The sequence below is a fragment of the Vanacampus margaritifer genome, chromosome 14 (genome assembly GCF_051991255.1).
Source record: "Vanacampus margaritifer isolate UIUO_Vmar chromosome 14, RoL_Vmar_1.0, whole genome shotgun sequence".
Classification (NCBI taxonomy): domain Eukaryota; kingdom Metazoa; phylum Chordata; class Actinopteri; order Syngnathiformes; family Syngnathidae; genus Vanacampus; species Vanacampus margaritifer.
In genome coordinates this window covers 16,102,008-16,126,855 of record NC_135445.1, presented here as the reverse complement: position 1 = coordinate 16,126,855, position 24,848 = coordinate 16,102,008, and the positions used below count along the sequence as shown (strand labels likewise).

The 24,848-nt window shown below is 38.7% G+C and overlaps 1 protein-coding gene across 1 annotated transcript in view; it reads left to right on the top strand.

Annotated features, from left to right (window-relative positions):
• Window positions 1–1,002: 1,002 nt before the first annotated feature.
• The window catches only part of LOC144034303 (ephrin-A5b-like), a 78,803-nt gene continuing 54,957 nt past the window's right edge, over window positions 1,003–24,848 (top strand). The window contains exon 1 of the mRNA XM_077543031.1: window positions 1,003–1,736. Within this exon, the coding sequence (XP_077399157.1) occupies window positions 1,612–1,736 (125 nt within the window). The 5' untranslated portion in view covers window positions 1,003–1,611. The remainder of the gene's footprint in view (window positions 1,737–24,848) is intronic.

Sequence of the window (24,848 nt, the reverse complement as noted above, 5' to 3'; positions counted from 1 at the left end):
GCGTTTAGTTGTTTTTTTCCCTTCTTTTTCAAACCTCACAAAAATGAATTTGTTGTAGTCTGTTTTACAATTTAATATATTCTACAAAGCATAATTTATTACCCCATTCAACAAAGCTTGAATTATCCATTTTAGTGAGGAGACTGAATTCACGCAAAAGGCAACTTGTGGATTCTAACACACGATGCTGTTTCCATGGTCACCACTGCGCGGCGCAGTGAGTCACCGGGCAAATGAGCTGCGCTGCAGTGACGTTCCAGTTCCACAGATATACAACCTAAGGGAATGTTGCATGCAGCAGAAAAGAAAAAGAAATCCACAAGGGAATGAGCAATAAAGAAATGAAATTGATTGTATGTGTGTGTGTTTGAAATGGTAATTTCAGGATGGAAAACAAACTGTATCGTATAAATACAGAAAATAAAACAAGTTTTTTTGGTCAGATTGTTGACTTTCATTCAGCTTTCCAACAATAGTGAACATTTTAAAATATGTCAGCACCTGTAAATGAAAGAAAACTATAAGCAAATAGAAAGGGGAGCTTTGGAAACACAAATAGAAATGTACCTCCTTGTTGTGCTAAAATGAGCTGTCAAAAGACTCTCGTTGTGCTTCCATGTTTACGATATGATCAGTTCGGGAATCTGAGATACACCCCGCAAGGAAGGATGTTGTTCTTGTAAGTGAAACCGCCGTCATTCAAAATCTAAACGTGCACGCTTTGGACTGTACGCTGCAAAAAAAAATAAAAATCATCGGGGATGCTTCAAAACATACATGTGCAACTTATGGAGAATGCATTGGTTGTACGTATGGGTTTTCGATGCTTTAATTTCGCATTGCTGTATTTTCATTGGGAAACTTTCCGTTTTAATTTGGAGACCCTAATTGAAGAGCGGTACAGTAACAACTACTAGGATGTGGACACTTTTTGCAGCGGGCTATGGTGGTACAACAGTGAGGAGGGAGAGGGAGTGTGGGGGTGGGGGTTAAGGTGGGGGGTTGGTCCAGGGGAGCATGGCTGCAAGATCCAAAGCGCACACTTGGGCTGCTTCCTTCTGGTTGCTAACACTGCTTCTCGGCCGCTTTCGACCGTGTGACACGGACAGTGGACGTTCCAGCGTGGAGCCTGCGTGTTTGTCAACCATCTCGGGGACTTGTTTCAATTTGCATCCACGCGTTTTGTCGCTTTTAGTGTTGCTCTCCTCGGCTTCTTGGTGAGTAGTAACATCGGCTCGAGCTCCACACCTGAGAAGATTCCAGCTACAATGGCAGCATAAGGACTATATTTCCAGTCTTGATCACTACGCAGCGGATGATTCATTGTGATATTTTGCTCCCTGTTTTACGCTGACAAGCGTGCCTCCTCTCAGGGAATTTCGCCGCGCAAGTTGGCCAAACTGAGTTGACTTTATGTAAACTGGACTTCTCCGCGAAATTGACTTTGTTTCACTTTTCCTGAAGAAAACACAACAAGTGTTGTTTTACCAGCGAGAGAGAGAGAGAGATTTATGAACTAACTTCAGAGGTAAACGGACTTGACTTCCAGCAGCATCCATCAGAACCTTTAAATCAAACCAGGACTGTCGTCAGTTCGGCTTCATTACAAGCATGCCGCAGGTGGAAATGATGTTCTTCCTCGTCCTCACCGTCGGAGTGTGTGTGCACGGCCAGGACCCCGCTTCCAAGGTGGTGTCCGACCGTTACGCCGTCTTCTGGAATCGCACTAACCCCAAGTAAGTGCTCGTCCGTCGGCTTCCCTTGCACGGACACACCGGCTTACAGAACTCGGTGAAAATGACTTCATTTCAAACAAAACAAACTTGCAACAACACAAAACAATGGTAAATCTTGTTATTTGAAGATGTGTTTAATTTAGATTAGCATAATGATGAAGTCAATACTTTGAAAACGCGTTACTGCTACACTCCCGCCCCCAATAGACTCACGAATCGTATTTCCCAACCACTGTTCTCCTTGAAAAGTATATGCATATTAACAGCTGACTCGCAGTAGTTCTTTCACACTGTGCGCCATTACGTACCATTTAGGCTACACATTTAATATTCTGCTTTATTGCACCACTTCTCATTTGAAAATCAAAACACAAGAGGCATGCGATTATCTATCTATCTATCTATCTATCTATCTATCTATCTATCTATCTATCTATCTATCTATCTATCTATCTATCTATCTATCTATGAGTGTGTGTAACTTCAATTTGTCCCATTTAAAAGTGCATATAAATCTATAGTAACTTAGTAAGGCTTTATTGTTATTATTTCTATTATATTTAAATTTCATTTCTGATTTTTTCTAGAACAAGAAATGGTTTTATGAGATTTACAGTCAAAACACCCAACAAGGCATCCGCTGTATTTCACTAAGACAGCCATTGCTGAGAGCTTGCTTTTTAAAAAGCCCCATACATTGACAGGATGTTTGAGATACAAATGCAAATGAGAGTAAGATCAAAGGTAGCCGGTGGGCTGCTAAAAGGCAGATATCTGTGGCTGATAACGGCTCACGGTTCCTCTCACTGGCTTTCGTCCCTTCTCTTGGTCTTCAAACTGTTCCCAAGTCTGGTTCACACCCCCCAACCCCAATACCGCCTTTACCCCCTCCACCCGGCTCAAGCTGGGGCAGACAATAAGGGGGCATACAGGGGTATTTTAGCAGAAGCCAAGACACAGCATGATATTGGGTCTTGTGAGAGATCCACACATGCTGAGGTCACACACTTGGTAGTAACTAAGCGAGCTCCAGGTTAAGCAGCGCGAAGGGGACCCGTTGTCAGGGTCAAAACTGGGGCAGTACCGCCAGCTATGGGGGGCCCAGTGACGGTTTCGGCACGGCACCCCGCCTGGGCTTTGTCTCGATAGAAAGGCAGCTAAATAAATGAGTAACTCTAAATGACTGTGTCCCTTTCTCATTCATGACTTTAATCTAAATCTGACCTGAGCTGCATAATGTAAGCAAATGCCATTCTAAAAGCCCGGTTCCCTTCTGACCTTCAGTATTCCAACCATGCTTGCGTCGCCCGTAACCCTGCTGCTTAATGTAACCACAGCCACTGCTGGAGCTCGGAGAACCTGCTGCGTTTGAGTCCCAACTTCTAGATTAGCTTTCTTACCCCCTTCTTCTGCTATCTCTGCCGCACATTTGTCCAAAGTGAGGAGGAATGGCATCCAAAACAGCAGTCCATACTCAGCCATTCATGAAATTCCCAACAGGAGCTCCGGAATTGAAATGGCAAGTGATTCGTGAAATATGGAAATACTTTTTTTTGTTTTTGTTTACATTGTTTCAAAGGGGGCAACAAAGAAGCCTTATTGTAATTTTGATAAAAATCCATCTTTGTTTGTGATACTTTGATATGTGGGAAACATCTTTCCCTGTGCTGATGCATGCTGCTGATAAGACTCAGACAGCAAGACTCAGCGTGCTAGAGGATGGATTTACAACCCGAGGATGATTCAGCTTTGCCCACTGTTTGAAAAGCTTCCACAATGACGGCGGAGCTCATAAAACTGAATGGAGTTATACTGTGCAGAACTCTCAATATCTGGGAATGTTGTTGGGAACAAACTCATGAGACTCGAGTGATGCGACTCCTCCTGTTTTTTTATGCCAACTGGCCCAAATATAGACTTATTAGACTTTGCTGAGCAGTTTGTTCAGTCTACAGGCAGCAAGAAAACATGATTTGGAACTGTTTAATATTGTTTGCTCCCATCAGAGTTGATCTGCCACTCGAGGGATCCTGTATGGTGCGCTTCAACTGTAGTTGCTACGCAGATTTCGAAAATATGGAGATGGCGCTTGTGCGGAAATTTTACAAATGCAGAATGTCAAGAAAAGCTCTCTTCAAAAATTTGCTTTTTACTAACACACATATGTACACTGCTTGTACAAAAATCGAAATCGTATAATGTAAGAAGTTTTTACATAATTTCAAATCAATTTATCTTTATCTTTTGTTCTTTAGATTGCTAGGTCATGTAATTGTGCAGCACAGTGGATTTGAGTCACTTTGAACTCTTGAGTGAAAACAGCATTGAAATAGCTTGCCAGCTCAATTGTCATTATTTTAAACACCCTTTTACAAAACAAGCTTTTCTGACCAAATGGTAAGGAGTTAGTTTTTTTTTAGATGACAAAAATGGGCTAAAATCTTCGTCAAAATCCATGAAACATTTTTACATAAATGACAGACAAAAATAAGTCATTAGTTGCGCACATCTCAAATGTTTTTGGCACGTCCTTATAGATCCGACCGAGCAGAAGAATCAAAAGCTGTCTTTGATATCTGACCTACAAAGCAGGTTTTGCTTGCATTTATCCTCCGTTCATTCGGTACAATTTCCAAATGTCATATTAATGGCCCACCACTAGAAATTGGTACAAAGACATAAACATCTCAATCAAAGCAATGGAAATAAAAGTGTTGCATTTTGTGGCGAGAACGCTCATGTGAGAAAAATGAGCCGCAGATGTTCCCAGTCAGTTTCGCCGTCTGTTTCAGTAACCAAAAGATGGAAGAAATTGTGTGAGTCGGGTATTTACTGCTGCTCTGACAAGGAGCTATTAGTGAACTCCCCGCTCACCCGCTATTTAGCTGCTTCATTAAAACCCACCTGGGTCCATATGGTCCGCACGTAGGCACTGATGTGGCCTAAGGTGTTTATTTGTTGCTGATAGGTGGGATCACCAGGAGAATTCGGGGCCGGGTTCCGTTCCTAATCTCTCAAGCTGTTTGTGTCTCCGACGCCATGGAAACTGATACCAGTACTCCTCAAAGAAGCTCATTGGGTGGGACTAACAAGATGACAGCTGGGGCGAGAAGGTATCCCAGCATTCTGTGGGAGCACCGTCACCCCAGGGGTTTTCCCTTAATCCGTGACAATAGTCATCCAAAGCTTTCTGCAGCAGATGCAAGCCAGATCTCTATCCTGCAATCAAAGAATCTTTTCAGTGGCTCGTTTTCATGTTTGATTAGGGCGCTTATTGACCTAAATGACCTCTGATCATGCACTGTTTATTCCCGCTGTCACTCTCAGTGCGGACTTGAGGTTTGTGTTTGTTTGTGTTGGAGCTAATACCCCCACAATGTGAGTCCCTCAATATGACACTCGTTCACTTTTCCTCTCCATCGCGCAATGACCTCCGCTATTTGTTTTCTCTTTTTAATCTTCACTTAAAGGAACAATACTCCACTTTTCACTGGGTGACAGAGTGATATTGTGATAGTTTCCCAGTGGTATTGTGAGTTGGCCCGTTTGCATTGTGTCAAGTGTTTACCCTCGCGTTCCCCCTCTCAGCCTTTCCCCGGCTCCCCGCCGCTTGGTTCCGCTTGGATTAAAAACGGACACAAAAAGGCAACCACGTCCAAATATTGACTGGGTCTCAGGACCGAATCTCTCTCCCAGAGCCAGCACAGTCTGCTTGAAAGACCTCTATTGTTGTCTCGGCAGCCCATAGCCGGCATTTCACTGCACAGGGAGACAGACCGGGAGAAGGAGGAGACAGAGCAGAGTGTGAATGTGTTATCCGAGGTAGAGAAGGGGAATTATAACAACAGGACAACACAGGAGCTTCCTTGGAAGAGGCCAGAGGCTACGCGACAAGGCTGAGAGTCACAGGGTGTGGTCAAAACCAGCGTGCCCACTGAGAGGAAGTGTCAATCTGACAAGGAGGATCAAAGAGATGTGAATGAATGTGATTTCCTGCCCAGGAGGTTTAGAAAGTATCAATAAGTGCAGGTCAAAAGGATAAAGGTTTTTATCTGGGGTTTATCTTTCATTTTATTAACTTAGTGAAGCACCATTAATACCTCTCGCTGGGCTCCAGTCTTTTAGGCTCCCAAATTAAAGGTTATCACATCTCACGCAGGGAAGGATTTCCACTCATGGGCTTCGTTTGAATAGACTGCAATAACTCGACTATGAATTAAAAAGAAACACTGTTTCTATCATGTATTGAAATAAGTTTCTTATAGAATCATAGTTCAGACAGAACATAGATCAAGTATGGAGTACATAATATTCCCACCTCAAACAATCTCCGTGCTCGAAATAATAATTTTTCTTTGTGGAGCAGTTTTGCAAATCAATGACTTCATTTGTTTCTAATTTGTGGAGTGTTTTTTTTTTCCACGTTTATCCCCGGGACCCAAAGCAAGGGTTTACAATAAGAATATGACAATGTAACGAATGAACAATAGGTTTTCATTTTTATATATTATTATATATTGCTGGCATCGAGACGAAACCTCATAATCATTTCAATCATCATAACCATTTTGCAAAATTCATTAAAAAAAAAAACTATACTATTTGTCAGTCCGCACGTGTGGATGTTTACAAATTATTGACTAATGTAAAGTGTTGAAAATGTGTTGCTGTCTTTGATAATGTAATGTTAATGGTTGAACAAACATGCTGTTTTTGGGGTCTCCTGAAATTTGACCATTTTGGAGGTACAATGTTTCACCAGCGACACCAGCAATGTACACATTGTGTTTAACAGCAAACTGCATATTCTTGTCTCAAAGCAAAGATAAATTGATAGAAAAAAGAAGGAAAAGAAAATCTAAAATCAAAAATCAAAACTCAGGACTCTATTGTGAAAACAAACAAATACAATTAGTGATATTGTATACTTCTTGTATATTATTCTTTCATTCATTAATTTTCCAAACTACTTTTTTAACATATTTTTAAGCATATAGGCCACTGCTCTTGGCTGATGTACATCGTACAATTGCATAATTTGTTTCCGGTTCATGTTTAGCAAGTAGACATTCTCTGCAGAGTCCAAACACTTATTTATTTGCCTGCTATTTTGTTGAATGTTCTCCACTTAAACACGGTTCCAGCTACATGTCTGTGAAAAGTGGTGTCAATCACCCCAAGCACTTAATTTCAGTGTTAAACATGCTAGCCTTGTCAGCCTTGGGTTAGCTTAGTAGTTAGCATGGCTTCTTAAGCTTTCCTCGTCATCCCTTCATGAGAATGATATTTGTTAGATGTGCAGCTTATTTGCTACTATGGAGGTTGGTGATTAATGACTCAGGAGCGAGTCCACAATAGAGTAGTAACCAGCAAAGCTTGTTGCTAGAGAGTAGCACCGAGCTTGCCGGTCGACCTCCTGCGTCACGTGCACAGGGACCTAAGTCCGCTGTGGCAACCTTAACATGCGTCGAACCCAGCAAAGCTTTTTAGGAAAGTCTTCGCAGTTTGAAAAAAATTATGTCACACAAATGCCTAACTCCATGACATATCATATTATAATAATAATAATAATAATAATAATAATAATAATAATAATAGTAATAATAATAATAATAATAATAATAATAATAATAATAATAATAATAATAAATACAATTTTGAGTGGTGATGTATATTCTACCACTGCCAATTACTAAAACAATCATAATAATAATAAAAATAAAATAAATACTGGATATATGGTGATTTGTGGCACATATGTCATCGATAGGTAATTTGTAGACAGTCCTAGCCAGTCCCTCCAGGATATCACGCGCATTGTTGCGGGCTAAAATAATCAATAATGTGTGTGTGTGTGTGTGTATATATATATATATATATATATATATATATATATATATATATATATATATATATATATATATATATATATATATATATATATATATATATATATATATATATATATATATATAAAATACACCAATGCTATGAAATATACAGTGCTTAATGCTATCATGGCCAAAAACTACTACTCCATTTCCTCAAATCATCACCTTCCACATAATCTCTCTGAAAAACGTTTGGACACTTTCAATTGAGTGATATATCTTCAGTTTATAATTCTACACATTTAAAGACATTTTAATTGATTGATATATGTCAGAAAACTGCCCAACTCTGGGCTTGCATCATTCACATACAAATGTTATATAACTGCACACCGTTCTCACTTTAATTAGTTCGGTGTTTCCGACAGACTTCGCCTCCGTGGCCTCCGTCAGTGTGATTTGCCGAGACTGGATATTTATTTCAACACTTTTCACGTGTTTAGCACTCGTGAAATAAGAGAAGTACAATTGTCGGCGCTATTAATTACACTAGGCGAGCATGTCGCTATGATTTACCAAACGCCGGTAACACTGGCTGTTATGGTGATTGCTTGTGGAGTCGCGATGTTAATGGTTCTTGGTGGAACAGAAATGTCAACAAATCACTCCTCATGGCGGCCGTTTTTCGGCAAATCTCTACTGTCACTCATCACTAGGGCTGGGTTTAAAATATCAAATCGATATTGCTTTTCATAGCCCAATATCGATTCATAAAACCATGTATCGATACTTTTAATATGGCCTTTTCCGGTAAATTAATGTGCTTTGACGCGAGCACGTACTTGTTCAAAACCTCGTGTGAGCGTTGTTCAAATGTACCCTTCTGTTATTCAGAGTACCCCAAAAGGAGCCCAGTGCTTACAAAGAAAGGAAACAGCACAAGCATGAGCTGCTCCGAGCTGCTGATTGCTTTATAACTTTAAAAATGGGCTGCGTTTTAATACAAGCGGATTGCATCGCGGGTCTCCCTCTCGAAAAATACACACATGCAAACACACACTGTTTAGACAGATGCACTATGGAAAAGCTTTTCTTTTTGCAGTAGTTTTAAATGGCTTACCTTAACTTAAATTCTGCGTCACATTTACTGTGCATCTTGCTGCTCTAAATAGTAAATAAGTCATACTACACTATAATTTACACAAGACTACGGACTACTTCTTCTACTTCCATTTGATGGTTGTCAAATACTTTTGATTCATTAGCGCCCCCTTCTTTAGCATAGATACCTATGGCTACAAAGAAGGCCACTGGCGGTAATGCATGACTTCTTCTTTCTTATTGCGGTTGGCAGGTGCATTTGGATGGATAGTCCGTCAATGAAAAAAAAAAACTAAGGCCGTTAGTTTAAACGCAGTTATTCCCATCACTGGTTTTTATGAGTTGTAAAATCAAAATTTTGACCACAAACAAAATTTCAAACCTTGTAGTTTATTGTTAGTTTTGCTTTATAGCACAATTACATATTTGTATAATTTTCCTACAACTTGGTGTAGCTAACACAACAGCATCTATTTATGTACTTCAAGAGAATTAACCGCCAGATGAGTTAAACAGTGAATTTCCGTTCTATTAGTAGTGCCTGATTTGTAACTCCGTGCAGAGCGGTTATCAATGGTCCTGTGGAGACGCCCGTCATTCCTCATGCTCTCGATGACCCTGCCTGCAGAGAGGAGTGACCCCAGCCCTCTTTTTTTACGCTCTGACTAATAAGGCGAGGCCCTCAGGCAGCTCGGCTTTGATTGACAGCCACTAGTGATGTCTTGTGTGGCAAGAATGCTGGTTTATACAAGATCTGGTCTCTTTTGCAGCACATTTAAGAGGTAGAACTAGCATTGTAACGTGGGAAAAAATATTTTATTTATTTATTTTTAATTATCTGTCACACAAATCCGCGCAAGTAAAATATCTATGCAACAGGATTTATAGAATTAGAATTTTTCATAATTATTTTTTTCAGCAAACTGTAGAAATGCTTGTAATTATCACCTGACAAAACATTAAGCTTCAAATAATTAGCTCATCTAGTCCAGCATTTAAATAATGCCCACTAATTATTTGCATGACCCATCGATTGTAAATTAACAGTCACGCAAACTCTACAATCTTTCTGAAACAAAAATACAGGTTGTATTACCTATAAATGAAAAGTGACATCACAGTAGGTAGCGGCAAATGTGTGAAATTGCTTGACCTTTTCTGATGTGTGAATGCTCCAGTTAAAGTCTGCTGAACTTTCAGCGCACTTGCAGATCGGGCAAGTGCTTACTTAATGACAGAGGTCGAGCGTCGTTCTGCTGCAAAATCTGATTGTCTCCTTGGACCTTCTGGACTTGGATTTGTACACTGGCTCTGTATTCACTGATTTGTTAGGTGTAGGAAGTGAAACATATTTTTGGTTTTATTTAGAGCTGTCAAACAATTACATTTTTAAATCAGATTCATCACATTTTAGAATTTTGATTAATCACGATTAATCGCTTAATTAAAGAGTCTTTTTATCAACATTTTTTGCGGTACCTGTTATGTGTATTTCGACATTTAATGTTATAAGGACGTCTTCAACTTTTTTTGATCCACTGCACACGCTCGTCCACTTTTCTAATCAGTTAGTTACTTGCATAATTAAAAATAGAAAAAAAATTACCCCAATAGTTTGACATGAACAAATATTCTGAATGTCATACGCAAACATTTATTAAATGCTTTACTTTAATGCATGTAGTTATGATTATTGCTCAAACACAACCTATATTACCTTTAACGTAACTATCTGCTATCAAGATGAAGGATAATCTGTGGCCAGAATTAATAGTGTGAATAATCTGAGTTAATACATGATTAATGCAATAATTTTTTGTGATTAATTAATTAGTTAACGCTTTAACTTTGAAAGCACTAGTTTTATTGCGACTGGGTCGATCTCAAGTGTTAGCATACTGAATCTAGAAAGAGAAAATACGTATCTCTGTATTCTCTCTTAAAAAAAAACAAAATCTAGTACTAGTACTTAATTTGAAAAACAGATAAAACGGTATGCAGTCAACCATTTGTATTCATATCTGGAATCATCAAGTTTCACATACGATTACATTTGAAGGGACATTCAGAAAAAAATATTGTTAACTTAAGTTGACTAAAAAAAACATAACACCTCTTGCCCTCTTAGTGTTGCAACACAAAGGCTTTTATCGATTATTCATTTGACTCTGATACATCCATGCACAAGGTTGTGTTGAAAAAGAAAAAAAAAAGGCTTCTTGATCTGGGAAAAAAAGAAGATTATATTGTTTTGTTTTTTTCTGGAAGATTTGCTATGCTACCAAAAAGGTCTCATAAGTCTCCCCCGTGTTGTGATAAGATATTGTGTGACTTCAGCTTTCTTCTGTTTGATATGCGCCCCAGTCAATGGATTAGCGGGAGACTCTTCAGCCCTAATCTCAGTTTCACTCCGCTGCACAGAGATTCACTTTTCTGCTGTTCGAATCTCGGTGAGGCTTTTTGTGAATGCTGTTTAAAAGTGAGTGTTGAAATGGCATCCCCTGTGTCTTTGTAGGCACCGGTGAGGGTATTAGCAAAGAGGCTCTAAGGGGCTTAAGAGGTCAGCCCTCCTTTTGTGCGGAGACACAAAACACTTCCTGTGGGACCCTTCACCCCTCTGTGTTCCTCCCTCAGAAAGCCAGGTCCTGCCTGACCATTCACATTAATCAGTCTTACCTCCTAATGACTGCAGTAAAGCTCCTAAAAACTGCTTCCAAGACACTCCTAAAGAGCCACTAAGCTGCTAACAGTTTGCACAACCCTGCTGCACATTGCAGGGCGCATAGCGAAGTGGCTGCTTTGCGCCCTCTCGCCTTCACCTTATGTTCTTAAAATTGCAAAACATTAGTTCAGTTTGTTGCCTAAATCTTTAAAGAAGTGCAATTTGTCAACTACAATGTCATTATGTACTGTGTTTTGGTTTTCGTAGCTTTTGCCTATGTGTTGTTTGGTAAAAAGAGAGATTACATCTGGAATGTGAAATTTCTTTAAAATACACTCAGCAGTGATACGTCCACGCATAATGGGAGCGCTGTCCTAACATTCTTATAATCAGTTTTAGTACCATTAATATTCATTTGAATCCCGTTTGCAAAAGTGTGTAATTCCACTGCAAACTACACCACAATAATAAACATATAAAATTAATTTCTCAGTCAAGACTGAGAATTACACTGTTAATATTTTCATTTCTGTCATATATTTCAAACTCGTGGTTCATTACAGATCACAACATAAACTTCATATATTCTTTGTTCGAGCGATGTATTTTAATACATCTCTTGGACTGCATTAAAAACGCAGAGCCAGCTAATTTTATAGTTTCAATACGATAGACAATCTTTTCCCTGAATATATCATTTGGTTTAATGGGCTTCTGCAATTTAGCTGTCTGATTAATTTTCGACCAGAACGTGATTCGTCAGTGTCAGGTGATGATGAACTCGGTGTGACTTTGTCGGACCTTTCGTGTGACTCTGAGACCCATTGAATGTTTCTTCCTGGAGGATTTCTGCTCACTTGGTGCTTTGGGACTTGTGAAATATTAAATAGGCTGTTTGTGATCTCACGATAGAGCTTGGACAAACCTTCACACGCAACCAGGAGAAATCCAGGTCAGGACCACCATGACATGACGTTAATCAAAGCCTTGCCGTTATGTCAACTTTTCTTCTTTTCCCAACACAAATACTTTTCTGGAATTGTTACTTTGATTCAGGGGATTAAATAGTTATTTTATCGCTAACCAGCAGTTTCATTTGCTAAACTTTTAGACTGTCTAGAGCTTTTTCCAGCGACGTTTGTGCTTTGCCTTTCCTCCACACTGTGGGGCGGAGCGCCCGTCTGAGGCCGCCATTTTCCGACTTAGACTCCATTTTGTCTTGAAGAATTAAAAAGTAGGTTACGAATCTTGAGAATCACGTGAGCAGTTTAAGATCTGACACTCAACCTAATGCATCTTTAAGTTACGTAGGAATTGTCCAGTTTTCTGAAATAGTGATACAATGTTTTAAACTAGCAGTGTAGTTTTTATCTTTTGCATTATTCAAATCCACATAGATTTTGGTTTGGCATTTTCTCATTGATTTTCTTTTGAATTCCTGAAATAAACTTTCAGTACCCCCCAGAAATATCTAAGCTTTTATTGTTTTCATTAAGATTCTAATCCCCATCATACAAATGTAAGTAACTTCACTTATACAATAATAATGATATATTTTTTTCTATAATTTACAAGCTCATACATGTTAGCACACATGCAAGTTTTATATACACTGTTAAAAAAAAAGTCAAAAGTCCGAACTGTATCTGATGTTTGGTACGATTTAAACTAGAACTAAAAATAATAATAATAAATGCTATAAAAATCATTATAAATAGTAAATAAATGTTATAAAAGTGGTATAATCTGGAATGACTTTGTGACAAAATCTACTGAAACATGGCCGGCGTTTTCAACTAAGTTACCATATTTAAGTTTTGGTAAAGTTTTACACCATAAATATAGAAATTATATAATCAAAACCAGTCAGTTGAAAAATAATCTTTTGTAATAACTCTAAAAAAATTTTTGTCTTATTTTGTGTCCCATTATCTCAATGACGTTGTCCAAGCTGCATTTTTGCACAAACTGTTGTGCGGGTACCTGGTGCACCTATTTGAGTTGGTACCTTGGTGCTCATATCAGTGGTCAGGGGAGCAGCACAACGGCAGCACGTGGGCCAACGCTGCGAGCGCTCACATCCATGATCCCCTTTTATGTCTTGGCTCCATCAGGGCCCAGAGTTATTCTTGTGCATAATTGATGGAGGAGTTAGAATAGCAGAAGTAATGCGATGAGAGGGTGCAGCCAAGCGGAGCGAGGGATCGCGTGCGTGGGGCTGCAAACATTGCAGGGGACGAGAGGAGGGCATCTGGCGGAACAGGTCCCAGCGCTGAGTCGACACAGAATATGTCATCGCGCTAGCCAACCACAGCGGTCCGTTCTCCACCAATGACAGGCCTCTACTCCAGCGGAGTACTACGGCCTCGAACAAGAGACCCGTTCATTCTCTGATAGTATAATATTGGCTTCCATTGCCAGTTACTTGTGCCAGTAAGGCTTCACAGCAGTTTCGCAAGATCATTCACATTTTACTAAAGACTTTGAACAGAAAGCTGAAATGTAAGACTTTACCTTAGGGAGGTTTTGGCGCTCAGAGAGAATTCTTAGCAGGCTTTTTTAGTGCGGGTGGTGACAGGGCGGACATCACAGCTTCCACAAAGAGAAGCTAATAGTTCAACAAGCCTGTATTGTCTGTTAAACAAAAGAGACAATGTCACAGAAAGCCAACCTGATAGCAGCAGGGGACACAGGTTTCGGTTTCTGCTCACTTTACATACAACTTTTGTTCTGTGTGGCGCTTATCTTTCAGAGAATGTAACATAGCAATGTAGCAAAGAGATTTGCTAATGTGAATTTGAATGAAATAGACCTGCAAGCATGAATTACTCACTAAATCATTAACAAAAACAGATACGGTAACTCATTTTAGACAAATTTATTTGATTCCACAAATTGTCATTAGGTGTAAATAGAGACTGCTTACAAAAAAACAAAAAGCCTACATACATAAAGCGCTGAAAACATTTCTAGTAGTGAAGTATTACATTATTTAAAATACAATAAAATAATTGTGAAAAGTTTTTTATAGGGAAGAATCATAATCCATATTTATTATTGTCTGTAATGAAACAATGAATGAATAAACAAGTTCAAAACTAAAAGCAAAATTTACTATATATGTCTTCACAATAAATTAGTTTGATATATCTGTGAAACTGTTGAATATTATATATTAATATTATATATCAAACAAGATGTAGTCATTTCAGATTTTATGATTTTTTTTAATTCAGGAAATTACTGTTTAGTACATTAATAAAAATAGGATCCGCTCACATAATTTCTCCTAGCAGATCAATGCAGGTAAAGTAATGATAATAAAGAAAATGCAAGTATATCGCAAATTGTGCTGTTATAATGAGTACTAATTATCATAATTAAAAAAACAAAAGCATTTAAATAGTTAACAAAAAAAACAGCAACAGCACTTAAACTATTGTATACTTCTGTAATTCTTGTACATAAAGATTTAAAATTTGTAATTTATTGAGTGTCTTTCCTATAATAGTTCAATGATTTGCTACTTATATGTAACTGGTCATGTATTGTTTTTATTTATTTTTGTTTAATGCCCTTAAGTGTAAAGTACACATTAAATACTGCTAATGAGATTTTATTGTCATTTTGTTGAAAGACTACATGTCAGCCTAATGAAAAACAAACAAAAAACAGTGACGCTGTGCAGACTTGTAGAAGAATTTGTGTCGACAGTAGCTGGTGTCTGAAGCCTTTTGAGAAAAACCGACTTGTCCAGCCGAGCACTTAGAGGTCACTGGACCTTGACTCAGCCTATTAAGGTCATAAAAGCAAACTCATAAAGATGTTTTATTTGTTTCCTGAGTATGCTGGCTGCTTAGGTTTCCATCAGTAGTCTTTATGGCTTTGCTGCTCATATTTCTGTCTCTGAATCTGGCACGGGTGGGAGGACAAAAAGCTTTAAGTGGACTTTTGTAAGTTACAAAAACATGGTCACCAAATTTGACAAGTCATTTTCTGTGTCCCTTTGGCATGAATCCTGATTTTGGAGAGAGAAAAAAGAGAGAGAAAGTATGTGTATAATTCATTGGAAAATACCCAAATGCTAAAAATGTGTGATATTATTTCAGTATTATTTTAGTTAATACAATTGTAAGCATGCTTATATAATTTTGGTTTTAAGACATATTGGCTCCCCTTAAAAAAAAAAAAGAAGTAATCATAATATATTTTTTAACATTGCATATGTAGCAAATTATTGTATTTAATTTCATGAATCAACTGTGGCCATCTATTTAAAGTTTTTGTTAGTAACCAATATTTATACTCATAATGTTAAAATGTTTGAAAAACATTTATTCAATTCATTCATCATTTTACTATAAATGGGTAAATATGGGATAAGTGGGATTCTGTACATAACAGTTTTCTTATTTGATTTTCATGCATCATTTGGTCAATTGTTTTTATTTTATTTTATTTAAAACTTGGACTCTTCATGCAAATGTATCAGTTTTTTGTCTTATAAAGAATGATATTGAATTTACCAGCAAAAAAAATGTTCTAGGCAAAAATGTAATTTGCATGTGTGGACCTTGCTTTGATAGCACTATGTGTCACTGGCCTCAGGTTCCAATTCTGTCACTTGCCCTCAGTTTCATGATTTCAGCCTGTTCGGTTATGAGCTTGACTAAAGGGGAAAAAATTGATCAACTACAAAGATACTTGTGGTCGTATGGCCGATCGTCGGGTTCGCATGGTCCTTGAAGAAGTAGTGCAAGTGAGGTCTTGACACGCGATACGCTGTGGCGGTGGGGGTGCTTCAAGAAACACGGCAGCTAAGACGTCACACACGTTTACCATACGCCAAGCCACTCCTGTATAGAGGCAGACCCGCTGGAAAGTTTGCCCAGCAACGCAACCGTCCGTGTATAGTAGGAGATGCGGTGCTGTTTGACACAGTTACGCGGTCACACCGCTAGAAACTGTATTTAGAATTACAAAAAATAGCATAATTTCTTTTTTAGACTACATTATATTTTGTCAAGTAGCAAAACATTTTCTATCGTTTTTTTTTTAATTACTGTACAGTATGAATTACAAACTCAGTAGCAGTTAACAGATCAGAGTTACTTATATTTACATCATCATCATGTAAAAAAAGACTTTGCCATCTGGCTCCCAAAATGTACAAAAAAAGGTTCCTGTCCCTCATCTCTGCTATAAAAAAGGGATCGATATGTAAATGATTTCCCTTCACTTAAGGGGGGAACGGGAGGGGGCGAAGGAGTGCCGCGTCTTCTCCGAAAGTCACCAATCAGGATTTAGCTTGCACCCCTAAAAGAACCAATGAGCCATGAAGCAGCTGTACTGTCATTGGCCCGCTGAGGACGGATCACCAAAACCATGCCAGATACACCAGGGCAGAAATAACCCACAATTCCTTTCGCCCGAAGGGAGCAGGGAGATGGATTCATCCTTGACGCTTCCTTGGAGAAAGTGAAAGGCAACAACTTTTTCAGTAATTTGTTATTTGTATGATCTGCGTGTGTATCCTGCCAAGGACTTTACAAGGTTACAAGGAGCCGTCGTTTTTTACTGTTCATTTAAATGTGTCGTGGGAGTCCCAAATCCTCCCGATTACTGATCTTTGTCTCTTACACACACAGTTAAAGTTAAAAACAACAAGAAAAATAATCCGGAGACCGTTTTATATGTATTGTAATATTTATTATTTTATTTTATTTTTTACAAAAAATACATTTGTTTCCATATTATTATACAGTATGTAGTTTGACGAGTTGTTCCCATCCCATTATATACCGATATTTTGATTTATTTTCTCTTTTGTCATTTGTTGAGGCTGACAGTTTGGCATATTTATGGTAATTATTTAAGTTATTGGTTAATGAAAAAAATGAGACATTTAAGTGTAAAAGCTTTTGGTTAATCTATTTAGGTTCAAGTTTATCTGCTTGATTATTGTCACACTGCTGATAGCATCACCATGGGGACCTCTACTGAACTATGCAGCTAATAAAAGTGCTGCTTTGTCAACTCTTTTATTTCAAGTCACACAATATTTAAAGCAAATACTTTCTTCATTAATCCTTTTGAGTCTTTCCATCTCAGTAACTTGGTTTCAATATGTCAGCCACAAACGTCGCGTATACATCATTATATACAGTTTTATCAATTCATGGAGTTAAGTTGTTTCAAACAACATGCATTTTATTTCAAATATTATATTATATTATATTATATTATATTATATTATATTATATTATATTATATTATATTATATTATATTATATTATATAAAGATGACGACAAACCAAAATCCACACATCTAATGTGGGTAATTCTGTATCTTGCAGTCATACTTATTTTTTGCATACAATTTAACATAACAAGAACAGATGAATATGTATGTATGTATTTGGGCCGTAGCAACTATGACAACCAATATATGGAAAGGTATACAATACTCTATATGGAAATTAAAATATTTTATGGTCAAAAGTCGATGTTATGAAACCATCATGAATGAGCACAGTTGTAGTCTGAAATAAAGACAAATAAATGACGTTTTAAATGTCTAATGTGGCGTGCATGCACTCTGTCACATTTCCCGCCATCCAGATGCTAACTGCTGCTGCTCGGCCATCAGATACGACAGACTGATTAAGGCTGCTCTGTCTGAGAATTCACATTGCTCTGAAGAAAAAAACAAAACAAAAATCCTTAACCCCTGACTATTCAGAGGACTCTGCCAATTCTCACTTTTCCATGTGTGAGACATACAATGATTAAACCTTTATTAGTATTAATACTTATCTTTTAAATTAACTATTTGGGTCAGTGGAATGATTTTATTGTAGGTCTTTTTAATTATCTCTGCCTCTATTTGCCTCTAAAGAACAAGGTTGTTTATCTAACACGGACACTCATATGCATATTTCAGTGCCAACAAACTTTGGGGAGACAGTGTGACCCAAACATGCCACTCGTGCCTGCGCACAAGAGGGAAGCCCACATGGACTTGTGAGCAGGGTGTCTTATGTTGATCCTGTAAGTCAGCTGTTTGATCATAAATTGTGATTAATCAGCCATGAGACAGTCCGAATTAAGCGCGGCTTTTCATGTCAGAGTAAGTGCAGCTTGAGCCGTCTGGCCAGTCCAAAATGCTTTCTAGTTTAGCCGAGCAGACGATGACAGAGGAGGGTGCATGGTGGCGGCCCGTACCTGGAATGCGGCAGGGTTTAGTCTGGAGTTTCTTGAGAACAATCCATTTTTGCCCCTTTGATATGTGCAGCAGACTGAGGAAAAAAGAAGAATATTTATTGATATTTGGAATATATGAGTTATTCCTTTGATGAAACTTATTTCAAATGAATGTCAATCAGATCCTAAACTTTTACTAAGGTTAAATAATTCTGATATAGATCAACACCAGATTCATTCATTTATATGTTCATGCAGAAACCAAACATTGTGAACATGTTCCATTACCCAATTCCAACATTTTTGAAAAGTTTTGCAAGAATAGCTTTAAAAAAAAAAAATTGTTTGCGTTATCCTAAAATTGTGACGAAAACAATGCACTTACGGCGGGGATTACTCATACGTAATTCTCTTATTTTGTACTCAATCAGTTTAAAAATAATTTTCAAAACATTTTATATCAATTCAAATGTTCACCAACATTTGCCTTGGATGCAGCATCTGCTTGGGGAATAAGACTTGCAGCTGTTCGTTCAAGTGTAGCCATTTGCCAGGCCACAAACTTTTTCCGCTGAAATACTCCCAGATGAGCAATGGAAATCAAGGCTTGAGAGAACGTAAAGTCTCATTCCTAAAGTGGTACACAAACATTCAACTGGATCGTGAAAGCTGTGTGACCAAGGTGTGACATCAAACCAGCACAAGACAATGAAAACTTGTAATGAATTAAGTTATATATATTAATACAATTGGAAGAGAAGAAAAACATTTGTTTAAAAATCTCTGTTGTTGCACGCAATGACAATTTTCTGTTGATTAACAGCGATTCACCATTTATGTACCATATCATTTACTGATACATTTGCAAAGGGTGTCCAATTACTGGTCTGATACTGAGCTGTTATTTAGGTACCATTCACATATTCACTTTATGACACTGGAATACATTAAATTGCAAACAATTGGAAACCCTTGGTTGGAACAGATTTCATTATGGGGTTGAACTGTAAATTGTGATACAGATGTTATACGTATGACCTTTGTAGTTGGAATTACCCATACAATTACTGTAAATGCCAATGAATTATACTATTTGTTTGCACACAAAAAAAAAGATAGCAAATCAGGGGAGCTTAGTAGTACAGAAGAAATAAAAATGCTTTTTAAGGTTGATTTTGGGTGGCAGGATTTTACGGACCATTTCTTCTATTGATTTGATGCTTAATTCAAAATACAAAATAAATAATATAACATACAAATGAGGAAAACCAGCTCACATAAAAAAAAGTAGTGAAAATATATATATTTTTTATAAACGTGTACGCAAAGAATTTTTTTTTTGCTTAGCAAAACTTTGGCTTAGGTTTAAACTTGGCTAGTTTTCTGCTACATTTAATCACCAGACGAGCTGTCTTCTTCCATCTTGTATTTGATGAGCAACTCAATGACTCCCTATTGGTCAAGAATCATTGTCACAGTCATGTTGACTTGTCAATATGAAATATTGTGTGAAGCAGATGTGCACTTATGAACATCTGCTTTTATTTGTATCGCTACAAGTTACACAGCAGCTGTCGAACCATCACGTCACCTCAGATGATTGTTTGTTATGTCTTTGTTGAGTGAGAAATATTATGAAATAGCATTCAATGTTCGCACAAATGCTTTAAAATGAGTTCGACTCACCCGGCACGACATGTCCAGCTCATGCCGTGCCCTCCCCACCGATGTTTGGTCTACCGCCCTTTTGTTCCGCTCCAGAATGCGGTTGACGCGTGCGAATCCGAACGTGATAGCAGCAGTGGGCTCGACAGTTAATTATTATTCGCTGTTCTCACAGGGCGAGTGAAAAATCACTCCTTTGTGCCTCGGAAGAAACAACCTTCCTCTGACCTCACGGTTTGCGCAGCGTTAATGTCAAAGGTTTGCAAGGGCGTATAGCCACACCCACTCCGTTGTCTCCGACCAAGTTCCCTTCGTCTCACAGCGCGCGAGGGGAAAAAAAGCAGCCTTGTTGTAAACAAATTTTTGGCTTCCACCTTTTATGCCGCACTAATTGGACACTGGCTCCTAAGAGGATTTTTTCTTTCCTCCATGTCCAGATTATGCATGTTCCATACACCTCCAAACACACATTCTCTCCAATTAGGCCTCCTTTTAATGGCACTTTAAAGATTTCTTCCATGGAGTGATGGCTCGGATGCATCACAGGGCTGTATCGAGAAGTCCAAATTAGAGGTTTCCCGACATCACACATCACATCTGTCCTCAAAGGCATGTGAGAATTCATCTACAGATAGCTGCTTCTTAGGCTAGCCCATGACATAATGACCCAGACGAAGCTTTTGGGTCTTCTTCTACTTTTATGTCGTGTAGCTAAAATGTAGTGTTGCTGTCTCTCAAAGGGGACGTTGCTGTTATTAAGTCATGAGCTATTTTATTTTACTGAAGAAAATAGTGCAGTGCATGTATTAAAGTGGCTGTTTGGATTGAGACTGTTGCGTCTACTACTGAGACTGCCGTGGCTAATCAAACAGAAGCCTTTATGAGGCACTTGAAATAAAAATCACAAAATGTAGCACCACAGATTTCAGGATTTTGTCTGTCATCTCTAGAAAGTTTTTGTTTCGATCTATCAATTATTTTGTCTTGTCTCATCAATCATACAGATGAATTTTGAAAAGGGAACATTTATAGTAGCTTGTTTTAATTAAATATAATTAGGCTCAATAGTGTAGCACTAGATTAGATTGAGATGTGTTTGTGGATATATGTTAAGGCTGACTCTATCACATGCATTAACGCAGTTTGGATTGCAAATCCTCCGAACTGTATGGCATACAATAGGCCACTTTAACCCCTTGAGCCTCGAACGGCTTGACCAAGTCCATCCTTTCACAAGGCCGATTACGGATCTCTCGCTGATATTCCATCACCCCCCCGCCCCCTTCATCTCGTGTCCCACTTAATGTGTAGCATTGGAACGGCACATTTCAGCTTAACTCAACTTTCATGGGAAATGGTGGCTTCTTCTGTGGAGGAAGAACTGTTAATGGATTAAGTGGCTGCTGTTTCCCACCCGAGGGCCAGGCCTCTAGCGTAGCCCAGTTTATTCACCCACCCCCTTAATCTGAATGCTGGCTTATAGGCATGGCCAGCGTAGCTCAAATTTATACCCTGGTCCTCTGCCATGAACTTGGCTTTCCTGCCCCTCTTCACCCCATTCGTGTCAGCGGGCCCTGGCATTCTTCTTGAGCTTTTTAAGTGTGTTCACTTTGGATGGCGATGAAAGGAGTAGGGGGAACATGGGATCCTAAATCACTTAATGAGGGGAGACAGGCAACGCTTTTGTCCAGCTTGTTCTTTGGTTGCGTCCAGCCAAAGGCCTCTAACGGGCTCTGACACCTCGCTCTGCTGCAGACCTAAGTGCGTGTGTGCGTGAGTGTGTTTGTGTGAAATTGTGATGGTGACTCGCCAGCATCCCTTCAGCTGTCGGCTCTCGCGTCCGTCCAATTTTTGCTTTGCATCTCAACATTTATTCGCATTTCCGAACTACATCAGCGTATTTGTTTGGTCTCCGGGCAGCAGGAAGCATATTTGTGATTGTGGTGAGGGTTAAGTGGGAGGTGGTAAGAAGCTGCATAATGTGTAAAGAAGGATGGCGTCGCTCCCTAAGGGTGTTTGGCCTTGGCCTGCAGATAGAGTGTGAGCACGTGCTGACTGAGCTGGGGAATGAGGGGAAAACCATAAGAGAACATATAAAAAAGGAAAAAAAAGTTTTGTCTTATCTCATTATCTAACGCAGTGGTTCTCAACCTTTTTTCAGTGACGTACCCCCTGTGATTTTTTTCTCTCCAGCCAAGTACCCCCTAACCAACGCAAGCCATTTCTGGTTGATAAAAAAATATAAATAATTAAGAGTGCTGTGCCATCATTGTCTGATTTATTAAACATTGGAACTCTATTTGTATTTATATGATCTCTCGAATTATTTGGAAATAAAAAGATATAGCTAAAAAGAAAGAAATTATTTTAAACAAAGATTTGTGCACATAAATCAACACAAAGTGTTCTCCTTTGTTATAATAGTAAAGCTCTGTTCTCAAAAATAAATAACTGAACTTCCAAAAAAGTTTTCAAGTGATTGACGGGTGATTCTAGGTGGCATATGACAAGTTGGGTTGAACCATTCTGGTATGGGGAAGATGGTGGGACTTTAGGACAAAAAAAAATAGAATAGCCTACTGAATATAAAAATTAATTTGATAAGCTTACAATTTTCTGAAATAATTACATATACTGTACTTTTAAAATATATTTTGAAATATCACATACCCCCTGGAGTGCCTTCACGGACCCCCATTTGAGAACCACTGATCTAACGAAGAGCTTGAATTAATGGTACTAAAAACAAAAAGCATGGTAATTAATTACTCAACATTGTTAAATGTTTCTAAAAAAAAATCTTAATTGTATTAAATAGTTAAATTTTATGCATACTATCATATTGAATTAGGGTGGAGATGTAGTCTATTTTACAGAAATATACAGCATTATAGACTTAAAATAAAATCACAATTGGTTTGCCTTTTGCATATGTGATGTGTTTTCACAAAATCAGACGTATGGCGCGGAGATTAATTTTGAGTAAATAATTTTTTTTTTAAAAAACATCGTTCTGACCAAAAATTTAATTTTGAGACTTATACACAAGTAACCCCCTTAAATGACACTTAGAGACGGCCGAAACACACTGAGTTGCTCTGGGCTTGCTACAAGCAACATGGTGCATTCAGGGTACTTTCACAACATAGGGGAGGTAATTAGTTAACATTAATCGTTTTTTTTTCGCTCATTATGTTTTAATCTTCGACAGAAGCCAAAAATAAAATCACGATAGTTGCACCACTACTTGAAAGGCATCAAGCAGACTGAGGCAGTCAGAGGTTAGCTTTGGTGAAAGGCCTCCCCCACATGACACATTTCTCACCCTTGGCTTCCTCCATCGTCACATTAACGACTTGCTCTTCCTCACCTTTTCGTCACATGCTGCTTCTCCAGCCGCGAGGTGACCTGTTCCAATTCTGCTGTCCCCTCCATTGCTAGTTCTATTCACCTGAGTCTTTTTGGGATCACACACTGACCGCTCGTACTACTCCCCAACTCATTCTTCCCTCCCCGCTTGCCAATGACATTTCTGCCCTAGGTGCACATTAGCACTAGGATGGCGGTTTAGATTTGACGCTCACACTGCACCCTCTCTCCTTTTCCCTGCCATCGAACCTCTTCTATCCCTCTCGGTCACACACACTGAACACGCACACACATTTCACACAATCTTACATGTGCACATGCAGACTGGCTGTAAGACTTGTTTAATTACACAACCACCTCTCGTGTTTTCCCCCGGCCTCCGAATACATTTTATGAATGCCTCTTCAACAGAACTGGGCCTGGTGTGGAACCCTGGCACCAAACTGGCCTCACATGAACCATTAACATATCAGCTGTGAGCAGTTGTTGCCGCAGAGCTGCAATGTGTGCATGCGTCTGCATGTGTGTGTGCAATTGCGCATTGCTGCCGCACCCTTTAAAGCCAAGATTTATATGGCGCTCTCGATTTAGCTTCGCTGCTACCGCTTCTTGGCTGTGAGACCTCACTGTTCTTTTCATCTGGCTAAAGTCGGCTTCTTTTCAGTGTTGTCTAAAACAAGAAGAATGCAATGAAGTTCCCATGGTAAATCACATTCCCATTAACATTTCAAGCATCCCTTTGAATGCTAACCTACAGCAGTACTGCATTAAAAAACTATTTAGGACGGCCTGCGATGTTATCATATGTACAACTGCAAATGCCAAAGAAAAGTTTGGTCGCATATCAATCAGTTCAGACATTTGGCAGAAACGAATGAAAGAAATAACACTTAAGGGGGACATTTTATGGAAAACTGACTTTTTAATTGCATGCATACAAATCGCATCTGAGCTGCTTGGCGGGTATTGTAACCACGCAAAAGTTAACAAATGAGTAAAAACACAAGTGGATGCTTTTACGGTCTTTAGCCGCTCACCCTTGCTCTGGTGCACTGGTTGCCAGGTAAAAAAAAAAAAAAGTATCACAGGAATGATTGAGCAGCCACGCATGTGACGTAATACATATGTGAGAAGCGCACAGTGTCTTGTGACGCGCACACTTTGAGACCTGACAAGTCTTTGTGTGTGTACGGCAACATTTAGCCGGCTAATGAGCATTATACTAAACTGCTAAGCAATCAGTCAATAAAGCAAATCTAGGCAGTTTATCAACACCCTTGT